Source organism: Micromesistius poutassou (genome assembly GCF_964030765.1).
Source record: "Micromesistius poutassou genome assembly, chromosome: 20".
In the NCBI taxonomy this organism is placed as follows: domain Eukaryota; kingdom Metazoa; phylum Chordata; class Actinopteri; order Gadiformes; family Gadidae; genus Micromesistius; species Micromesistius poutassou.
The window spans coordinates 13,951,943-13,972,052 of record NC_140290.1 but is presented as its reverse complement, the minus strand read 5'-3'; the positions used below and the strand labels follow the sequence as shown (position 1 = coordinate 13,972,052).

The 20,110-nt window shown below is 42.9% G+C and overlaps 1 protein-coding gene across 1 annotated transcript; it reads left to right on the top strand.

Moving 5' to 3' along the window:
• Window positions 1-457: 457 nt before the first annotated feature.
• Window positions 458-16,863, top strand: LOC311365443 (immunoglobulin superfamily DCC subclass member 3). Its single transcript, XM_084484979.1, has 14 exons — window positions 458-669; window positions 4,917-5,222; window positions 5,615-5,759; window positions 6,256-6,386; window positions 7,013-7,150; window positions 7,872-8,030; window positions 11,983-12,148; window positions 12,544-12,794; window positions 13,875-14,039; window positions 14,517-14,705; window positions 15,151-15,258; window positions 15,605-15,731; window positions 16,250-16,364; window positions 16,644-16,863. The coding sequence occupies exons 1-14, from the start codon at window positions 624-626 to the stop codon at window positions 16,719-16,721; spliced, it is 2,124 nt and encodes a 707-aa protein (XP_084341105.1). The 5' UTR covers window positions 458-623; the 3' UTR covers window positions 16,722-16,863.
• Window positions 16,864-20,110: the final 3,247 nt, after the last annotated feature.

Below are 20,110 nucleotides of genomic sequence, written 5' to 3'. Positions count from 1 at the left end.
AGATGGGTCAGAAAGCTAAAGGGAAATGTTAAGGTAATGGGAAAAGTGTGCTGTTTTAAATATTTATTTGCGCTATGCAATATTGTTACTGGTAGGCCTATCTGACAAGGCAGATCAAAGATTTTGAGAGAAGGATTGCCAATATAGCCATCAGAGATTTTAATACATTTCTTTGCGAAAGCAAGAATACGCCAATCTGGCATTGAAGCCACGCCGCGCCTCGCCGCCTGGTTGTGATTGGTGGATCGGCAAGCGACCTGCTGCCAATGTCCGAGCGAAGCTGTGGTGACCACACCCTCTCACTGACCGGGCGGACCGTTTCGGCGACAGGGGGGTGAACAGTTTACAGGCTCTCCCCAGGCGGTCGTCCCTCGTGAGACATCGTACAACTAAATGGCGTCAAGATTGAAGGTCGCCGGACTCGCACTGGACATAATAACGAATAGCAATGTTTAAATGAAGATCCAAACATCGAGCATTGCCGAAGCAGAGGATTGTTAACAACTCAAACAAGAGGAATCTATCAATAATATATCTTATTTATATAGCCTTTTTCAATAACTTGCTGGACCGGTGGGACAAAGTTTCACACCTAAGACTAAAAGGATTTTTGGACGTCCAAAATGATACTAAGAATTGCACTTCTCTCCTTTGCCATCTTCTGCTTGTGTAAGTATGATTTTAAGTAGTTTGAAATAAACGAATCTGTTGCCCAGAAATAACACTGAGACCATTCACCTTTGCGGAGTTTATCTATCAGATGACAGGCCTGTTGACAAAGTGAACCGGTAGCCTTTTTCATAATAACCTTATTATAGATAGTTACATAACTCAACGTAAGAAGTCTACACATTAATTGAACGGACCGATTTTACTAAGAAAAATAGATTTTAATCCATTGTAATTTAACGAATTAACTTTGTATAGGCATGAATGATTAGTTTGATGCATTAAGGTCTACTACATGTTTCACGAGGGTATTTTATTCAGATGGTTGAATAGGCCCTATAACAACAAATAGACTACAGGCTTCATTGCTGATGGAAATTAAAGGGGATTTTTTTTGTTCTGAGGGTTATCTCTATTATTGATTATTATTCAGGGGGTTTCTGGATATAGGACTACTTTGCGTCCAAGTATGAATGTCTTATAAGAAAATAAGAAAAGAAGGTGACGGTCCATATCGGTCAAGCAAACAGAGCAATCGGTTCATAGTTAAGGGCCTCTAGGTGGAACTTTTTAAGGGGAGCTAGTCACTGAGATGTGATGTGTGGCTTTGAGGGAACCATCTCAACCTCACCATTGTATTTGCCACAGCTGGCGGTGGATAGGGATCAAGCCATCAGGTCAATAGTGTCCGCAGTACCCCCTCTCTGTCTGTGACCTGACCCTCACACCCTCATCTCCATATTCCTTATTGCCAACCCCCCCCCCCCCTCACTGTGTCACCCCGGTGGTGGACGTTAATGTTTGCTGCACCCGTCTTTCAGTGACCTGACCCTCACACCCTGTGTGTGTGTGTGTGGTGTGGGTGTGGGGTGTGTGTGTGTGGTGGGTGTGGGGTGGGTGTGGGGTGTGTGTGGGTGCATGTGTTTTTATGTCTCCAGGGAGTGCATCCCACCCCCCCCCCCCCCCCCATTTCCCTCAAGCTGCAGCTTTTTTCATGTTCGTTGGCTTCCCTTCTCTTTGTCTCTCACACACGTATATACATAGACACAAACGCACACAAACACACACAAAACTATACATACACACAAACACACACAGATGCACACACAAAACTATACATACACACAAACACACACAAACATACTCACAAACACACTCTCACACACACACACACACACACACACACACACACACACACACATATACATACACACCAACACACACAAACACACTCACAAACACACACACACACACACACACACACATATACATACACAGAAACACACATACAAACACACACACAAACAAACACACATTTACATACACACAAACACACACACACACGCACACACACACACATGCATGTACACAAACACACAAAAACAAACACAAAAGCACACACAAACACACACACACACACACACACACACACACATATACAGACACAGAAACACAGAAAAACACACACACACACACACACACACACACACACACACACACACACACACACACACACACACACCACTGTGGTTTAATCCACAGTGGGAACGGTACTTCTGCTGGACCTATGTTCTCCACAGCAGTGGATAGCTCTATTATATCCATATTGTAAGCAGGTTCCCCACTGACATGTGGATTTAAGTGACATTATTACTTAAAGCCCATGCCGTCTATCAAACCATTGAAAGAGGGTATGGGTTCATGGTATGATATTTCTCTGTAATGGACTGGCCCTGACCAACTAAGCAAAACCAACAGCCTCACAGGTGCTGACAGAGGTACTAATAACATAACACATGTCCTATTCTGTACTGTGGGGACAATAGGGTGTGCTTCTGTAGGCCAACACCACGTTGAACCAGCCCTGCTTAACCATTGACTGAGGGAAAGAAGGCTGGATGGGGCTCAGTGGCTCCAAACATCACACCCCTCAGGACTCACCTTTACTTAGAACATACAGCAGGTTTATATGACCAATATATGTTACCACTGAATTGGATTAACACCTCCCCAAGGTAAAACACTGGGGGCAGGTGTGGGATTATATAACTGGAACAGAGGCACCAGCAATAGACCCGCGATCTCTGCTGGCTGTATCTGTATAGGGGCTGGGGAATCTCACTCATTACAACGCAGAAATATGAAGTCAATATTAATAAGATACAGCAGTTTTTAAAAATGAAAATGGGAGGATCTGAAGATTCATAATATTAAAGTATAGCCTCAAAGTGACTATCTTTTTTGCCATCTTTCTTATACAAATTGAAACATGAATGTTTGTGTGTTTGTGTGCTGATAACCCACCAAACCACAGCCACATGGGGAGTTCTTTCACCTCGCACAGGAAACAATTATATCTCTTGTGAGATTGGATTCCCTTTTTGCATACACACACATACGCACGGGCACACGTGTGAAACAGCCCAAAGAGCAGAAGACAACAGAGCAGCTGGACACGCTGACGTTGAACCTTGGGAACTTCACCATCAAGGTCACCATCTACTCGCTCTAGTGTTACGGAGACACAGTCGCCGGTTCACCGCATCAGAAGGGGGGGAACCCCCTGTTCTCGCGAACGTCACCCCTCAGTATAATAGCAGGTCCAGCGTGTGTCACTAAGGTCAATGTCAACAGGGATTAACTAAGCAGAGAGCCAGCCAGTGGCATGGGAAAGTCACCTCAGAGATAGGACTGAAAGAAGTGGAGCTAAGCGTATGCAAAGGAGAGGGCATATGGCGCTCTTCAGAGGGGGGGGGGTGCATTGTGGCGCTGCTGGGGGCAGGGTGCTGGGAAGCAGCGCACCAACCCTATTGTTATCCTTCACTGCAGGCTCCATAGAGGGTGTCATGAACATGACCCCGTGTGCAGGAAGCACCAAGGATCCTTTGGGTTGTTGAATATTCTGAACGTCTCCAGCCAGATGTCAGTTCTGTCAGTGGTCAAAGTCAAATATGTGTTTTAACATTTGTTGTTAGTTTTTTCCCTTGGATGGGCCAAGAAACGTTAAAGTGTTTCTTCGTTGTCAGTAATGTCAGCGTACCATATGGTAATCAACAATCAATAGATAATAATCAATAGATTCACACCAATTAGAGAGGATTCCTATTGTTGGGGCTTTAGAAAGCACTTTGACATAATTTCTTATGTCAAAGTGCTCTTATATCTTCTCTTATTATTTATAATATTTATCAAACAAACATTTCCATTAAATATATATAAGACACTGTATGTATACGTCACATATATTCATGTTTCATAAGTATCACAAGCATCACAATAAGTAAGTTCAATGAGTAAACACGAAAAAAACATAAAATACAAACATCATTTTAATAAACTATGTATTATAAGAGAGATCTTTTCTTTGGAACATAATCCTTGATTTGTGAAACTAAAGGGCGGTTCATCGTTACCTAGTGAACCCAATTTTTCCAGTTTGAAGCAAATTGTTCAAACTTCTAGTTTATATTCTTTTATAATAGTTTAACATATTTAAGAGTACATTTCACCCATGGGTCGTCAATAGTATTGGTGTTATTAGTAGTGTTATAAGTTATTATCAGCTACGATTGCCTGTATGGGAATGGTATGTATTTCTTATTTAATCTATTTCAGAAGTATATATATTAGTATACTAGGCAATATAATCATGTTAATGTATTCAATTGATGGCTGAGACTAAAGCAAGGAATTCGGATCCATCTTTCTATTTCCTTTGTTTTGTCCAGGGAGATAGTTGCCATGCAAGGACTCTATCTGCCATGCCAAGGGGTACCTGTTTTCAATGTCTCCTGGTTGGCTATAATCATATGAACTTAATCGGGTTTTACCTATGTTGCTCTTGTATCCTGATGATTAACCATATTGTTCAATTGATTGCCTCAATTAAGGTACACTGAAGTGTACACTAATTGAAAGTAGGTTATTTTGACTTACTTATTTTTAAGCTACTCTACCACCAACATCTGCTGAATTCCTTGTTTAATCAAGAAGGCCTGAGTTTCAGAGGCTATGCTGACAGATTACAAATGTGCCACAGCATGGGCACAGCATGGTTTTCAAAGCAAATATTCAAAACAAACGAATCCCTGTTTTAGCTTTTTGCTCGCACCCAACGATATCTCCACCCCACCGTAACATCTCCTCTCTTTCCAGTGAACTCAAGCCCTTTGCTCTCTCTCTCTCTCTCTCTCTCTCTCTCTCTCTCTCTCTCTCTCTCTCTCTCTCTCCCTCTCTCTCTCCCCCAGGTGGATGCAGCGCCACAGAGCTCTCCTTCTTGCTGGAGCCCAGCGACGTCATCGCGGTCAGGGACAAGCTGCTAATGCTGGACTGTCAGGTCCAGGGCGAGGGACCCATCGTGATCACGTGGCGGCGAAACGGGGCCCCGGTCGAAGCCAGCCAGCGGGTTCAAGTCCTGGCCAACGGAACGCTCCTCATCCAGAGCTTCCAGAAGAGACGGGAGCGGAGCGACGGCGACGTGGGCGAGTACGACTGCGCGGCCCGGAACCGCTACGGCATGCTGGTCAGCCGCAAGGCCCGAGTCCAGCTGGCCTGTAAGTGTCACGTCACAACCCTAACACCTCATTATGGACTCAATGTATTGAGGGGGTTACTGCAGTTTAAAATGTGCTGCTGCTCGTGGTTACTTAACGATGAACAGAATTATTAGTCGTTGTTTTTCATGCCATGGTCTAGTCGTTGCTTCTAAAGTTTAAAGTATACAACTATACGACTAGAAAGAGTCTCTGCGCGTCGTTTCATATTCCGGTCAAACAGCGAGTCCTTTCTGCATACTGATTGATGTATACTCAGTTATGCTCATTTTCCGGCAATGTTTTTCTCGCACTCATTAAGATTTGACTGTCTGATGCCTAAGTTTTGGCATTGCTTTGAAACAAACTTGTTTTGAAAAGGCTAACATATCGACCGCCAACATCTTTCTCAGCACTTCCCAAGTTCCACACCCACCCAGAGTCTATGGCAGTGGACGAGGGAGGCGTCGCCCGCTTCCAATGTCAGATCCAGAGCATCCCAGAGGCCAATATCACCTGGGAGAGGAACCACATTCAGCTCAGCACTTCAGAAAAAAGGTAAAATTTGTCCGTCCAACCAAACTCACTTGAAGCTCCGATGACAGCGCCAATAGTCCTCCAAACGGCATCATTCATCCTTGTATGAACAATGTCTGGGCTCATATAACTCAATGAACACACAGTTTATTCATAGAGGGACGCGTCAACGACTTGTAGACACCAAGTCTACAAGTCAGAGTGCTCAGTGTAGCAGCATTCAGTGATTAGAGTGCCTAACGGTTCCATGCAAGGCGACGCGACGCGGCGTGCGTTCCCAGTCTAGCATGGGGACAGTGGTCCCTTCATCAACCATTAGTTAACATTAGTTAATGCCGTAGTAAGCATTGGGGTTGGGGTTAGGGGTAGTTGGTTAGGGTGAGGGTTTACTATTAGATAATGTATCAATGAATACCGTCGCAAAACACAGACACTGTTTAACTTAAAACACACACAAACACACTTAACACCATTAGTGAAGGATGAAATGATGATGAGTCCTGTCATTGGCTCCCAGGTACACTCTGCTGCCGATGGGGATTCTGCAGGTGACAGGGGTGACCACGCAGGACGCGGGCGTCTATCGCTGTGTGGCCTCCAACATCGCCAACACCCGCTTCAGCCACGAGGCTACGCTCAATGTCACCGGTAGGCAGACTTTGCATTATACCTGCTGAACTCACCCATGTGGGAAATGAACACAATCAGATGTAACGTTGTGTGCCTACCAGGGTAAGCAGTAGGTCTTACAGCTGCCGTGAGTGATTGGGTTAACTTTTTGAACTGAATATGGCATTCCCTGCCATATTTTGTAAAAACAATGGTTAGTGTAGCTTGTGTTCCTGATGGTTTATCACTTTGTTTATGATTGCGACTCATTGAGGCGGATAACTCATACGTTTGTGCGACACATCATCCTCACATCAGAAACATCACCGGGTGTCGCTGAATTCGGGATACCTTGTGGACTATGCTCACAATCATCAATGCAAACTCATGATTGCAAGATAGATATCCATAATGTACTTATGGCAGCTATACGATGCAGGAGTATAATTCCAACCTCATTCCAACCGAACCTTCCATTCCATACAAACTGTCCACAGATCTACATCAATTGTCGATGTTCATTAATTGATAGTATATAGAGTATCAAGAAATCGACCGCATCCAGAACGTCAGCAGAACAAACCGTCCAGAGGTCAGGGTTTCAGTGGTCCAGGGGTGGAGACGGTCAAAGACCCTGCTATTCACACTTCCCTGTCTCTCCGTAGGTGGTGCCTCCAGGATTTACAGGGAACCCTTTATCTTGTCTGGACCTCAGAATCTCACCATCACCGTCCACCAGACCGCTATCCTGGAGTGCATCGCTACTGGCAACCCCAGGCCCATCGTCTCCTGGAGCAGGCTAGGTACCAGAAGACACGTTGGCTTTTGCATTTAACACAATGTAGCTCCTGTTGGGGTAGTGGGAAAGAGTTTTCAAATAATGATAATTAGATAATTAGTTGTTTATGATAGGTGCCACCAATGACATGGTTTGCATTTATGACATTCAAAACAGAGTAAAATAAAGTCTGAAAATGTCACCTCATGTTCATGCAGCATCAGACCTTATCTAACACACGGCTCACAGTGTCGTACATCTGAATGAGGAAAGTGGTTTCTAAGACAAGCTGTGTTCAAAATCGTTCCCTATTCACTCACTCACTATCCCCTATATAGTGTTTATGATATAGGGAACTCTATAGGTAACGAACAAACGAGAATTCGGACACTACGCTGAACATTTCTAAACGTAAAAACACGACCGCATTGCATTGTGGTATACGGGAGTAACATGTAGGGAGCATCGTATGTTCACTCAAATTTTGGGTATCTTATTGCCCACTGTATAGTGAATGAAATCAACCACTGAGAATTCGAACGCCACTACAAAATGGCGAGCACCCTATACAGTGCACTTTATCCGTGATAGGGAACGATTTCGACCACAGCTAGGGTCTGCAACACGTGAGTGACCATACAACGATCAGACCGGAGCGATGTACGATGCAGGCCTACATGACGCGTTCTTTGTGCTCGTTAAAACAAAACAATTGATCTCCTCGTTCCTCCCCCTCCCCCCTCCAGACGGGCGCTCCATCGGCGTGGAGGGCATCCAGGTGCTGGGGACCGGGAACCTGATGATCTCAGACGTGTCCCTGCAGCACTCCGGGGTGTACGTGTGCGCCGCCAACCGGCCCGGTACCCGCATGAGGAGGACGGCACTCGGCAGGCTGGTGGTGCAAGGTAACTCACACCTGTCAATCAAGGGAGGGGTAACTCAGACCGGTCAATCAAGGTCTCTCAGACCTGTCAATTAAGGTGACTCAGACCTGTCTGTCTAGAGAGGTAACTCAGACCTGTCTATCTAGATAGGTAACTCAGACCTGTCTATCAAGGTAACACAGACCTGTGTATCTAGGGAGGGGTAACCCAGACCTGTGTATCTAGGGAGGGGTAACACAGACCTGTGTATCTAGGGAGGGGTAACACAGACCTGTGTATCTAGGGAGGGGTAACACAGACCTGTGTATCTAGGGAGGGGTAACACAGGCCTGTGTATCTAGGGAGGGGTAACCCAGACCTGTGTATCTAGGGAGGGGTAACACAGACCTGTGTATCTAGGGAGGGGTAACACAGACCTGTGTATCTAGGGAGGGGTAACACAGACCTGTGTATCTAGGGAGGGGTAACACAGACCTGTGTATCTAGGGAGGGGTAACCCAGACCTGTGTATCTAGGGAGGGGTAACCCAGAGCGTCACTAGATTCCCCCGCAGTGGCTGTGCTGGTTCCACCCATCACCTCCATGAGGGTGTGAATGTCTCGGGGAGCACATGGCGACGCTGCTCATTGTCAAATGATTTGTGAAAACGTAGTGGATAAAAGCGATACAGGAATGCAATCCATTTACCGTTGTGGCTGTTCTTTATTTATAGAGCAGAAATTGGACATCCTATTGCCTTCATTTGATTGGCTGTCAAAAAAAAATCTAATACTAAATTCTATTATTTTTCTAATAAACAATTGAATTTGATGGTCATGTCCAGGGTGTGAGGAAACTAGTGCCATTCATGATATAGTTTGCAGTTGCACACTCAAATTTAGTAACTTGTAAGGAGGTGGAGGGATTGATGGAGGGGGATATTGGATTTTGCCTCCTGAAACACTCATGCAAATGCTCCCCTCTCATCCCAGCTGCTTGCTTGATAATGAGGTATCAATACTATTGCATATGTGTATGTATGTGTATGTGTGTGTGTGTGTGTGTGTGTGTGTGTGTGTGTGTGTGTGTGCGTGTGTCCGTGTGTGTGTGTGTGTGTGTGTGTGTGTGTGTGTGTGTGTGTGTGTGTGTGTGTGTGTGTGTGTGTGTGAGCAGGCCTTCATTCCCTTTTCTCACATTTCTCAGTACGATTGGCCCAAACCTTTCATTTCATTTTCATTTTTTCATTTTCAGAAGAAGAAAGAAATGATCAGAATGCACAGCGTCAACGTTCCATTGATTTGGAAAAGGCAATCAGCAATACAATATGATATAGATCCCTGAGTTAGATCATCGCAAACGTTTTGGAAGGCCTCCTCAGGCTCGCTACTTTCACACAAACAAGTAGAATGAGATCCCTAATTGACAGGGGACAAAAGCGTTAAATGCTATAACACTGACTTAGTTTTGCATTTGGGTCTATTTATTAAAACATGGATGGATACATCCATGATACATCCATCAACGAACACCTCATTTTCATTCATTTCAAATTGGGCAATAAAAATTGTAATTCATGTGAGTCATTTGGAAGAAGAAGACAGAATGTTTACACACAAAGGCCCGCTTGTTATTTATGTCAACAGATATCGTGAGTGAATAACCTTAAAGGAGAATTAACATCACATGAAGCTTGTTCATGTGATGTCCGTCCGACTCCTTTATGTTCCCTCTCAGCTCTACATCCATCCATTCATTCATTCATTCAACTGTCCATCCACCCCTGATATTGTGTTCGACTGTTTCAGAACAATCGATGCGCTCTCCCTATCTGTCTTTCACAAGTGGATTGACAATCCTCCTGACAGGGAGGGGGTTCTGCAACTAATCTTTAATATATTCATTAATTTATTGATCTTCCTCAAAGGTGGTTAGTGAACAGCTTTCTTTGTGCTCTGGGAAGGTCAGCATTGCATGTAGTCTCTGAAATGTTATTTCAGTAAACATGCTTTTTAACATTTGTATATATATATATATATATATATATATATATACACACAAATGGGTGTTTGTGAGTGTGTGTGTGTGTGTGTGTGTGTGTGTGTGTGTGTGTGTGTGTGTGTGTGTGTGTGTGTGTGTGAACTTGCTTATGCATTTTTCTCCCGATAAGGTCAGTGTTGAATGTAGTCTCTGAAATGTTATTTCAGTAAACCTGTTTTATAACATGTTTATATATATATATATATATATATATATATATATATACAAATGTGTGTGTGTGTGCGTGTGTGTGTGTGTGTGTGTGTGTGTGTGTCTGTGTTTGTGTGTGTCTGTGTGTGTGTGTGTGTGTCTGTGTGTGTGTGTGTGTGTGTGTGTGTGTGTGTGTGTGAACTTGCTTATGAATTTTCCTCCAGAATGGGTTGAAGGGCAGCCAGAACGTGAACCGTCAGCCCGGCTTTGTCTCCTCCCGGTCCGCTGGGCTGATGGAGGGGAGACAAAGAGGGCCAGACAAAGGGTCAGGGTGGGCAGGGGGACGGGCAGCAGGACCCGCCGGGGCAGGGAGGGGGGGTTGGGGGGGGGGGGGGGGCGAGCAAGATGTTCAATGTTAAGTGTGGTGCAGGTTCCTGGGGTTAAGCAGTGACCCCGCTGACCCCTGACCCCTGACCCCTGACATTGACCCGGGCTTTGGAGGAGGAGGAGTCTCCATGGAAACGGTCATTCAACGAGAAGGAAAAGGGGTTGGGAACGGTCCGATGTGGCGGAGGGGGGGGAAGGGCTGAAGGGGGGAACCCTGTGGATGCAGATTTGATTGGGGAGATGAATGACGGCTTAGTGGAGACCCCCCCCCCCCCCCCTCTCCCTCGCAGGGGACCCCCCCGCCACAAAGGGGACGTAAAGAAAGAGAAAACACATAATGTGAATGGAAAGACTTTGAGCAAGGACTGCTATTCTATGATAATATTCTATGATAATAAATAAGATGAGGAAAAACACATGAATGAATATAAAAAAAAGTGGTTTCCAACTGAGGTAGAAACAACATGGACACACTAACTTTAAATATGGTTTTTCACTATATGGTCCATATATGGTCCACACATTTCAGATGAATGGTCAACTGAGGAAGCTTTAGAGCTTCAGCAATTGAGACCTCATTTGAGTAGATGAGAGGACAGATCAGATTCACACATAACATACGCTCACACGTCCCCGTCTTCATTTCAGCCACACTGTCCTTTCACCATATGCATGAAAAATACTTGGATCAAGCGAATATGAAAATCTGCTTTTCAAATGAAATAAGAGAAGAGCACATTGTTTAAGTTCTCAGGTCGCTGGTCTCGCTGAGAAAGCTGTCGGCATAATGAGCTGAAGGTTGCAGACATGTCTGGAACATACTAACACAACTGTCAATTAATATGGAGTGTTTGTGGTAATCTGATGTATTTTTATGTTGAACTGTGAATAAGCGCAGCAGGAATGGGTTTGGATCCTTCAGCGTATTGCCATAGCGACAGAACACACCAACTTGCTGTTTCAGATCTTGTGTCTCTATTAAGATTAGTTTGGTTTTATTTTCTGGAATACATTGTTGGACAGGTGAATAAAAGGAAATGAGGCACCATGATGAGAGGTTTATTACAATGACAATAATAGCTCTTTGAGGTTTAAAATTAAATCTTTTTAATTACTGGATACTCAATCTTATATTTTTTTTCATGATGAAATGGGTGTGGTTTATTTATTTTAATTTCATTTATTACATTTTCTCGTCTATTTCAGCTGACCATTTGAGGTGAAGAAAGGTATTCAATGTAAAGTAGATTAAAGATTAAAATCTCCACAGCCTAACCTGTCTCCCTGAGCAACATTCCTCACCGCCTCCTAACGACATGTTTCTGAATGCACTGTAAGTTGCTTTAGAACGAGTCTGCTTGATGACATTGTGTATTAATGCATCCCCTCTGTGGCTGGTACTCTGTGTTCGTCTCCCCAGCCCCTCCTGAGTTCCTGCAGTGGCCGCAGTCCATTTCCAAGCCAGTAGGGGGCAGTGCTGTGTTCACCTGCGTGGCTCAAGGCGTCCCGGAACCCCACCTCATATGGCTGAAGAATGGCAAGGTGCTCTTCCCTGGAGATAATCTCAAACTCACCAACAACAACAGGTGAGGCAACAGACCGAAGACAGTTTGCGATTTCTATGGTTGATGTTGAAGCAAAATTGAAACGTTGTTTTGTATGTTTACTGAATAGAAACTCATTCAATCTTTTGGAAACCTTCATGATTCAGTTAATGACCAGCAATATAAGTTAAGCGCAAATTAATTACAACCATTAAATGACCATTTGCGATTATTGTCCAGGTTTCTCAACCTTATGATCTTAAAGTAGTCGTCTTCTGTTATCTGACAGTATTTGTTGAGAGTCAATGGAAGTGGACTGTAGGGATGTGTTACTCCGGTTTAGTGGAGTCACGCATTGTCCTTATTACCACAAAAAAAAATTTGAAGAAAGTTTGAACGGATCATCGTTGAGTCATACGCGGTCTTCTCTGCCCCAGCACCCTCGCCGTGACGCGCATCACGATGGAGGACGAGGCCATCTACCAGTGCATCGCCGAGAACAGCGCGGGAACCAACCAGGCGAGCGCGCGGCTGGCTGTGGCCCGCGTGCAGGACCTCCCCGCCTCCCCCCGGGGTCTTCGGGCGACGGCCGTGTCCAACGTTGCTCTTCAGATCACCTGGAGCCAGCCTGCAGCAGAAGTCACCGACACCATCATTGGCTATGTGCTGCATATTCGTAAGATTGGCGGTGAGTTCCATCAGTGCAGGGTTCAGCTCATCGTTTTCCGTGTGTTTACCAGGACCTTCTCCATAACCGTTCTATGATCACGGAGGAATCATAATTCAGTGCCTGAACTGTCAGCAGCCGCTACTGTAATATCTATTGAATGAGTAGCAGGAACTTTATGGGTTTTTTAAGTGCCGCATTTAGCCCCTTGACATACAAGCAGTCAACTTCAAGAGCATCAATAATATACCAGAACCCCCTAATTGCATTCCAATAGCCCTTTCACAAAACTAAAACTAATAAAAAAAAAGCTTTGAGTCATAAATAATGTATTATATTTTCATATTTTTTATATGATCTGTTATCGAGTGAAAGCTGGAAAGAACCATCATGTAGATTGGAATCCCGGTAAGGCAATTATATCAATGCTGAAAAATTGCTTCCAGCTTAAACTTAAGTACTTAAGCCTTAGAGGAGCTCAGTGCCAATCAGTGGTCCATCACCACAGACGTCACTGGGCCTGGGACCACCCACAGTGGGGCAGACCAACTCGGGCCCCTCGGAGCTCCTGGCCCCAATGGAATCTCTCTAAGTCTGCATTACCTATGCACACCACTGGCTGGCACTATCGAGTATCTCGCCCCTCATACGAGTATCTCCATGAAAAGCCTTGCAAGCTGGCTCACAACCTTTGAGAGACAACTGTGTAACGTTTAGTACATAGCCCGCACAAACATGAATTTGTTTGGTAGTGTTACAGACACGTTAAAGACATTTGTTATGTTCTTTTTCCAGGACATTTGATCAATTTGGACATTTCCCATTAGTTTTCCATGAGTGGATGACACCTTTTTTAAAACGGGTTTTGCAGGACGTGTAGGTACCCTGTCACTGTTGAAATACATGGATAGGTTACACACGTGTTCCACATTCCCGTCGCCGTATTATGTTGTCTTGAATCAATGTTCGGTGCAAATGCTTGCTTCGAGACAGAAGGACTACCAGTGACATGCTCTGCATATCTTCAGTTGTCATTATGGTGATCGCAAAATGCTAAAGGACATTTGCAATAAACGTTGATATCCTGCTGACTGTTATTAGAGACGGAGAGCCAGGAGCTACAGGAGGCTGTCAGCAAGACCGTCTTCAAACATGACTTCACCAAGCTAGAGCCGTCCACCACCTACTCCATCTCCCTGAAGTCCTACTCCCCTCTGGGGGAGAGCCAGTACTCTGGATCTGTGGTGGCCACGACACTAGGGGGCGGTAAGGAGCTCAAACTAGTATTTTTAAACCTGAATATATAAAAAACTTTAATTTCAAACTGAACATTTAGGAAGATGAAACATTATGTGGGTGTCAGTTTTCAATCAGTGATTGTGAGCAATGTGATTTGTTGACCACAACTTCAGTGGTGTGATGGGTCAAAGAGTATTTGGTCAACCTATCAACAAACATACAGTGTGCGTATAAACAGTTCATAATATGATATAGCTATGTCTGGATTGTGGCCCATCAGTCCCTGTTGTATGTTGCCTGTCGCTGGCTGGAGAAACCCTGCTCTATAGAATATTGCACAGATTTTACTGTGGGACAAGTGGAAACAAGGCAATAAAATTGCCTTTTATCGTTGTCTTATTGTTGTATACTTTATCCATATCCTACCTACGGTTCTCCTGTTTATTATTCTTCCCCTATTGTTTCTATTACAAACTCTTAACGTGTCACGTTTCACGTTTCTAGTGCCCAGCCCACCGAACTTCTTCACCAAGGTGGTTAACTCCAGTGCCGTGCAGGTCCACTGGGAGCTGCCCAGTAGGGCCGGTCAGGCGGAGGGCTTTCGGCTTTCCTACCGCAGAATTCCACATGAAGGTTTTGGGGGGCCAATCCAGCTGCCGTTCCACATCAATACCCACACCATCTCGTTCCTCGGTAAGCCTGCGTGTGTGTGTGTGTGTGTGTGTGTGTGTGTGTGTGTGTGTGTGTGTGTGTGTGTGTGTGTGTGTGTGTGTGTGTGTGTGTGTGTGTGTGTGTGTGTGTGTGTGTCTACAATGCATTATCTGCATTAGTTATATTTACAAAGATGCATTGCAAAAATGTTCCTTCTCTCTTATCATCTTCAATGAGGCACCATAGAAAGATAGAATAACAACTGAAATAAGTTTGACCGTTTGAGATATGAGAGCCAGATGGACTCTCCAAGTATTCTGTAAATAGTAAAGCCAAGAGGAAGTACATATGAGTGGGATCAGTTGGCTCAGTGAAGTGAGACTCCATGGCATTACAACACTTTCTTAACCTGGAATCTCCCAACACTGCTGAATGCAAAGATTCAACAACGTGCATAACTGACCACCATCACGTTTGTCTCTTTTAGAATCAGGATCCGTGTACGAGGTGAAACTCGTGGCTTACAACGGGAACGGGGAGAGCGACTCCTCCAACAGGCTCGTGTCGCTGGCAGAGGAGAGCGCGCACAGCACTGGTAACTTCTACTAAAACCCTCTTTCTGCCATCTGTCTACACTCACATGCAACTCAAACATTGTACATAGAGCGGAGCTAAATCCACCCCTGCCATTCATCGCTCGGTCACAGATCGGTTACATCCTGTGTGATCTGACGTGATTGACTTGAACTGATTGTGGTGGTCCTCTTATTCACCTTGTTCTCACCTTGTAGTCCCTGGAATGCTCCGTCTGATGACCTAAACAGTGTCGCAGCACGGTAGTGTGTTACAGGCTTTCAGTTCCTCGACAGCCGGGTCATTCAGGGAACAGATATGTTTGTGTCACATGGCTGACACTGCAGGCCTTGTCTCCTCTGCCGCAGGAGGGAAGCTGTCCTGTCAGTGCAGAGACGGCGAGGGCAACATGGGGGGCGTGATCGTGGGCATCCACATCGCCATGGCCTGCATCATCTTCTGCGTCCTCTTCCTCATGTTCGGATACCGTCGAAGGTGAGAACCCCTGGTGATACTTTACAATAGGGGTACAATTATTAACATTGTGTTAACATTATAATAATAATTAACCAACAATTAAGGAACAGTAAATGATGGTTTGATAATAATGCTTCCCCAATGGTTTTCATGTTAACTAAGGTATTCATCTATAAATGATTTAATAGGGGTTAGGGTTAACCCCTATTAACTCATGTAATGTAACATGTTTGACATGTTAAACACCATCAGTCACTTCACTTTTAATTCATTGTTAGTTACTGCTTATACTGCATTAACTATTGTTAATTAATGGTTCATTATTGAATCCTTATTGGAAAGTGTTACCAAATCCCCCAAAAATGATGGATATAATGATATCATTTCTTAATTATGTTTAGGGGACTCAAACATAAGTTGTTTCCAAAATCAGTAAATTCACTTTACCAGCATGTTGTTCAGTCTGACTGTGTTCCAAGACACGTTGACATGTTGTTGTGTAATATGACTCATAACAGCCTGAACATGGTTTCCAGCCTGTTTTGCAGCAAAGCGACCCATGAAGGCTGGTCCTCCCCAATGGAACATAATGGTCATAATGTAGCCCCCAAAGACGGCACATCTCCCCTTAGAGGTGGACAAGCTTGTAAGGTACGGTTTCCCCACCACAAACATGACCACCACATGACAGCTTAATTTTTCGTGTGCTATTTGATTTGATGAGTGTGGTTGTAAGGTAAACCACACTATTGTAATAGTGTAAGACATGAACCAGATACAACCAGACGTGTTTCCTTGTTTTTGAGTGTATGTTTTGACATCATTACATGTTATTTTACCTGTTAACACAATGCCTTTGTATGATTTCACTGTATAACCATCAACTCTTTATTGTTTCTATTTCCTTACTTCTTAATCTCGGCCTTACAGGTAGGAGGAACGACCAGCCAATGTCCGGTCAATATTGAGCAAGACCCATCATGTGTGCCTGGTTTGGACACTGCTTAACTTTCAACAAGCCACTCATACCAGCCACAAGACCCATAGCGCCTTATCGGACCGCATCACTTCTGCTCACCTATAGGGGGCAGTACAAACCAAACACCAAGCTCCCACAAAGCCAAAGCTTAATTGAATCGATTTCCTGCACTCTTTCCTGTGTGTGTGTGTGTGTGTGTGTGTGTGTGTGTGTGTGTGTGTGTGTGTGTGTGTGTGTGTGTGTGTGTGTGTGTGTGTGTGTGTGTGTGTGTGTGTGTGTGTGTGTGTGTGTGTGTGTGTGTGTGTGTGTGCGCGTGTGTGTCTGCTTAATGAAAGCCATGTAAAGAGACCGTCTTTCTCAGGGCTCTAGAGTGTCGTTGAGATATGTGGGTTGATATGTGCCCCACAAAAGTGTTTTTTCCGCAAAACCAAAAACCAAAAGTCCTATTCCAATACTTTGGGAAGCTTAAATACCAAGAGCTGTTCAACCATATGATACCAAATATATTGTTTTATCTGTCAAGAGACCAGCTGGTTTTTTGGCACATAAAGTTCCTTAAGCAACCCAGCGGCCTTAGCCATAGCCTGAATGCACACTGATGTGTGTCTTTAAAACGTTGAAATGATTGTCTGTAACCAAGCTGGTCTCTTGACAAGCTGAAGTGGAGGAGGATTGTAAGAAAGTGATCTTGTACTGCAAATACTTTTATACCATTTTATCAAATAGCTGTGCACACCCAAAGAGAACTACCTCAGTGTGATAAGAACCTCAAAGCCATTATTGATTACGCCTGTTAATGCTGCTTGTCCTACCTCAGTCAAATATTATTGATCCCTTATGAAACCCAATACCTTACTTCGTTGGACTTGTGCCAGTGGGCCATGCCAGCTGCCTTTTACACTATGTTGAGAGTGCCCGTCCGGATGATGGCCATGGTGATTGAGAAAATGTTATGTGCGAGAATGTGTCAATTTGAACGCCTCGAGTTTGTGTGCTCACTTGCACCCAGTTCAGTTCTGCATACCTTCTCTTTTTGGGCTGTTTGTCTGTATTGGGTGTATTTAATTTTCTGCATAACTCCTGATGCAGATCAGCAACCTTTTTTGTTGAAACGTAAGAACAAGCAAAGGCCTTGAAATACCATCTTGTGCAACTTCCAATACTGTTCTTCCTGAAGAGATCACAAGAGAGAGGCATACAGATATAACGTCATGTAGAGCCCCTCTTAAAGCCTATCCAAACTAGAAAAACAAGCTTTATTGTATCCAAAGATGTAACTATTTGTATTCCCAAATATGATGTTGCTTATAATTGTTAGTTTCTTTGATTTCACAATGTTCCTGTTTTAAAGGGGTTACGAAAAAGTGCTTTAACTGAAACCAAGCCAAAAATGTCCAGTCTAGCTTTTTTCTTTTCTTGAATAATGGAATGTTGTTCAAAGTTACCAATGAAAATGACATATTTTAATACGATTTCTATGTTTATTCAAAAATTAAGTGTTTTTCCTTTAGATGTAATTTGCTAAATAACTAGCTAGAGAAGTCTAGATGTTGAAATGTTTTCCGCTTAGAATTACCCAAAGCTACCACCATAGAGTAACACACATTATGATAACCATCTAAAAAACAAAAAATACTAAAGCTTTGTATGTAAACCTTTTATACATATGTACAATAGCCCTGAATGTATTTTGATGCTACTGTATTGCCTTACCCATATTTCCAGATTAACCAAAAATTTTAATTACAAAGATGTGTATTTATCCATTATCAAAAGCTTTAGCCATCTCCTTAAAACCAAGAAAAAACGATGAAAACATGAAGATCCACCAAAGTACTTTTTTTTCTTTCCATATGGTTATCATAAATGTTCAAGCAGTTGCAAAACCGTCTTGATACCAAAAATGTACATGAATAAAAAAAAGGGTTTTACATGAAGTTTCAAATGTGTAGCTAAGTAAAGATTTCATGCTTGATTGGTTGTTTGATTTCTTTGTTGAGAACCTTTATTCGTCTCTATTTAAATGACTTCTTAACTCAAAATTATCATGATTTATATTAGTTGTATTATTGTTGTTATTGTTATCATTAGGGACAAACCAGTCAACTTAAGAAATGATAAGTAATGATAATTATACAAATTGTTATAATAAGACAATGATCCGGACATTTTCGTTTTTTAATACGATTTAGTAAAACATTATTTTAAGGAAGAGTAGCGCTGTCTGTGGCGATCACAAGAACATCATGCGATTTATTTCTATTCAATCTCCTCGGTTTTGAAACTCGGGTTAGGCCTACTTCGGATCAGGTACCAAGAAATAACATTCCCAACACTTCATATTATCAATTAAATTAAACAATTTTCATGACATTGTTTCACTGTGTGTTTAGCCTAATTAAATACAATGTGTAAAAATTGACCTGACCAAAATAACTACGTCAAAATGGCTAAGTAGGCCTACAGTTAACAATGCAGACCAAACAGTTTGCAACATAATTACACACATGGAACATATTTTAAATAATTACATTGGGTTATATTTATACGGCAACATTTTAACTAATTGAATAACCAAAACTTGGCAGAAACATTAAATGTCATTAAATGCACATAACTGGGATATACAAATATGTACCTAAATACTAACTATAATGTTGGTATACAAGGAGCATTTTATGTTACAGTAATGTATATTGGAGCTCATACACACAAAGGCCTAATCTGATTAATCAAACAACCCTGCATTTGAGCAACTGCTATAAATAATATTTTCTTTATACCAATACACCAAAACCCAAACAAACCACATGTTGTCTGAATAACGTTTGTTAAACGTTTTTTGTATGTAGGCCTAGTTAACATTATAATGCTTATAAACCCAAATATACGATATAGACGCTACGAGGTTGTTGGCAATCTCATTTAAAAAAAACGCTATAATGACTCCGCCATGTGTTATATTCATTGTCTTGTCTATAGCCTACATACTTAAAGATACAGAGGTTGTATGTAGCGCCATCTAGCGGTGAAGACCGGCCTGTAAACAAATACGATAGTTTCTAGTTGGATAAAACGCACTTTGACGTTAACATTCCTCAATCGATTTCAATGACTCATTTTAAAATTCAAGGATTTATGATCTACGTGGAGTAGGCCTACATAAGAGGTACTCCACTTTTTTGTAGGCCTACTGCACGCAGATCATAGGCATCACTGTAGTACTTATTTTCTACATTTCTTAATCCCAAATGTCCATAACTGATATTTTGCAGCATTTATTGTCTCATGTTCTAAGCACTCTTTAATATCCCTTCCTCAAAAGTCTATTATGTTCAATAAGGCAACTTCTCTCCTCAAATAAATCCATGACAGCTTGGTGAGATCATTTGTATATGTTGGCCAGCCATTTCTGACA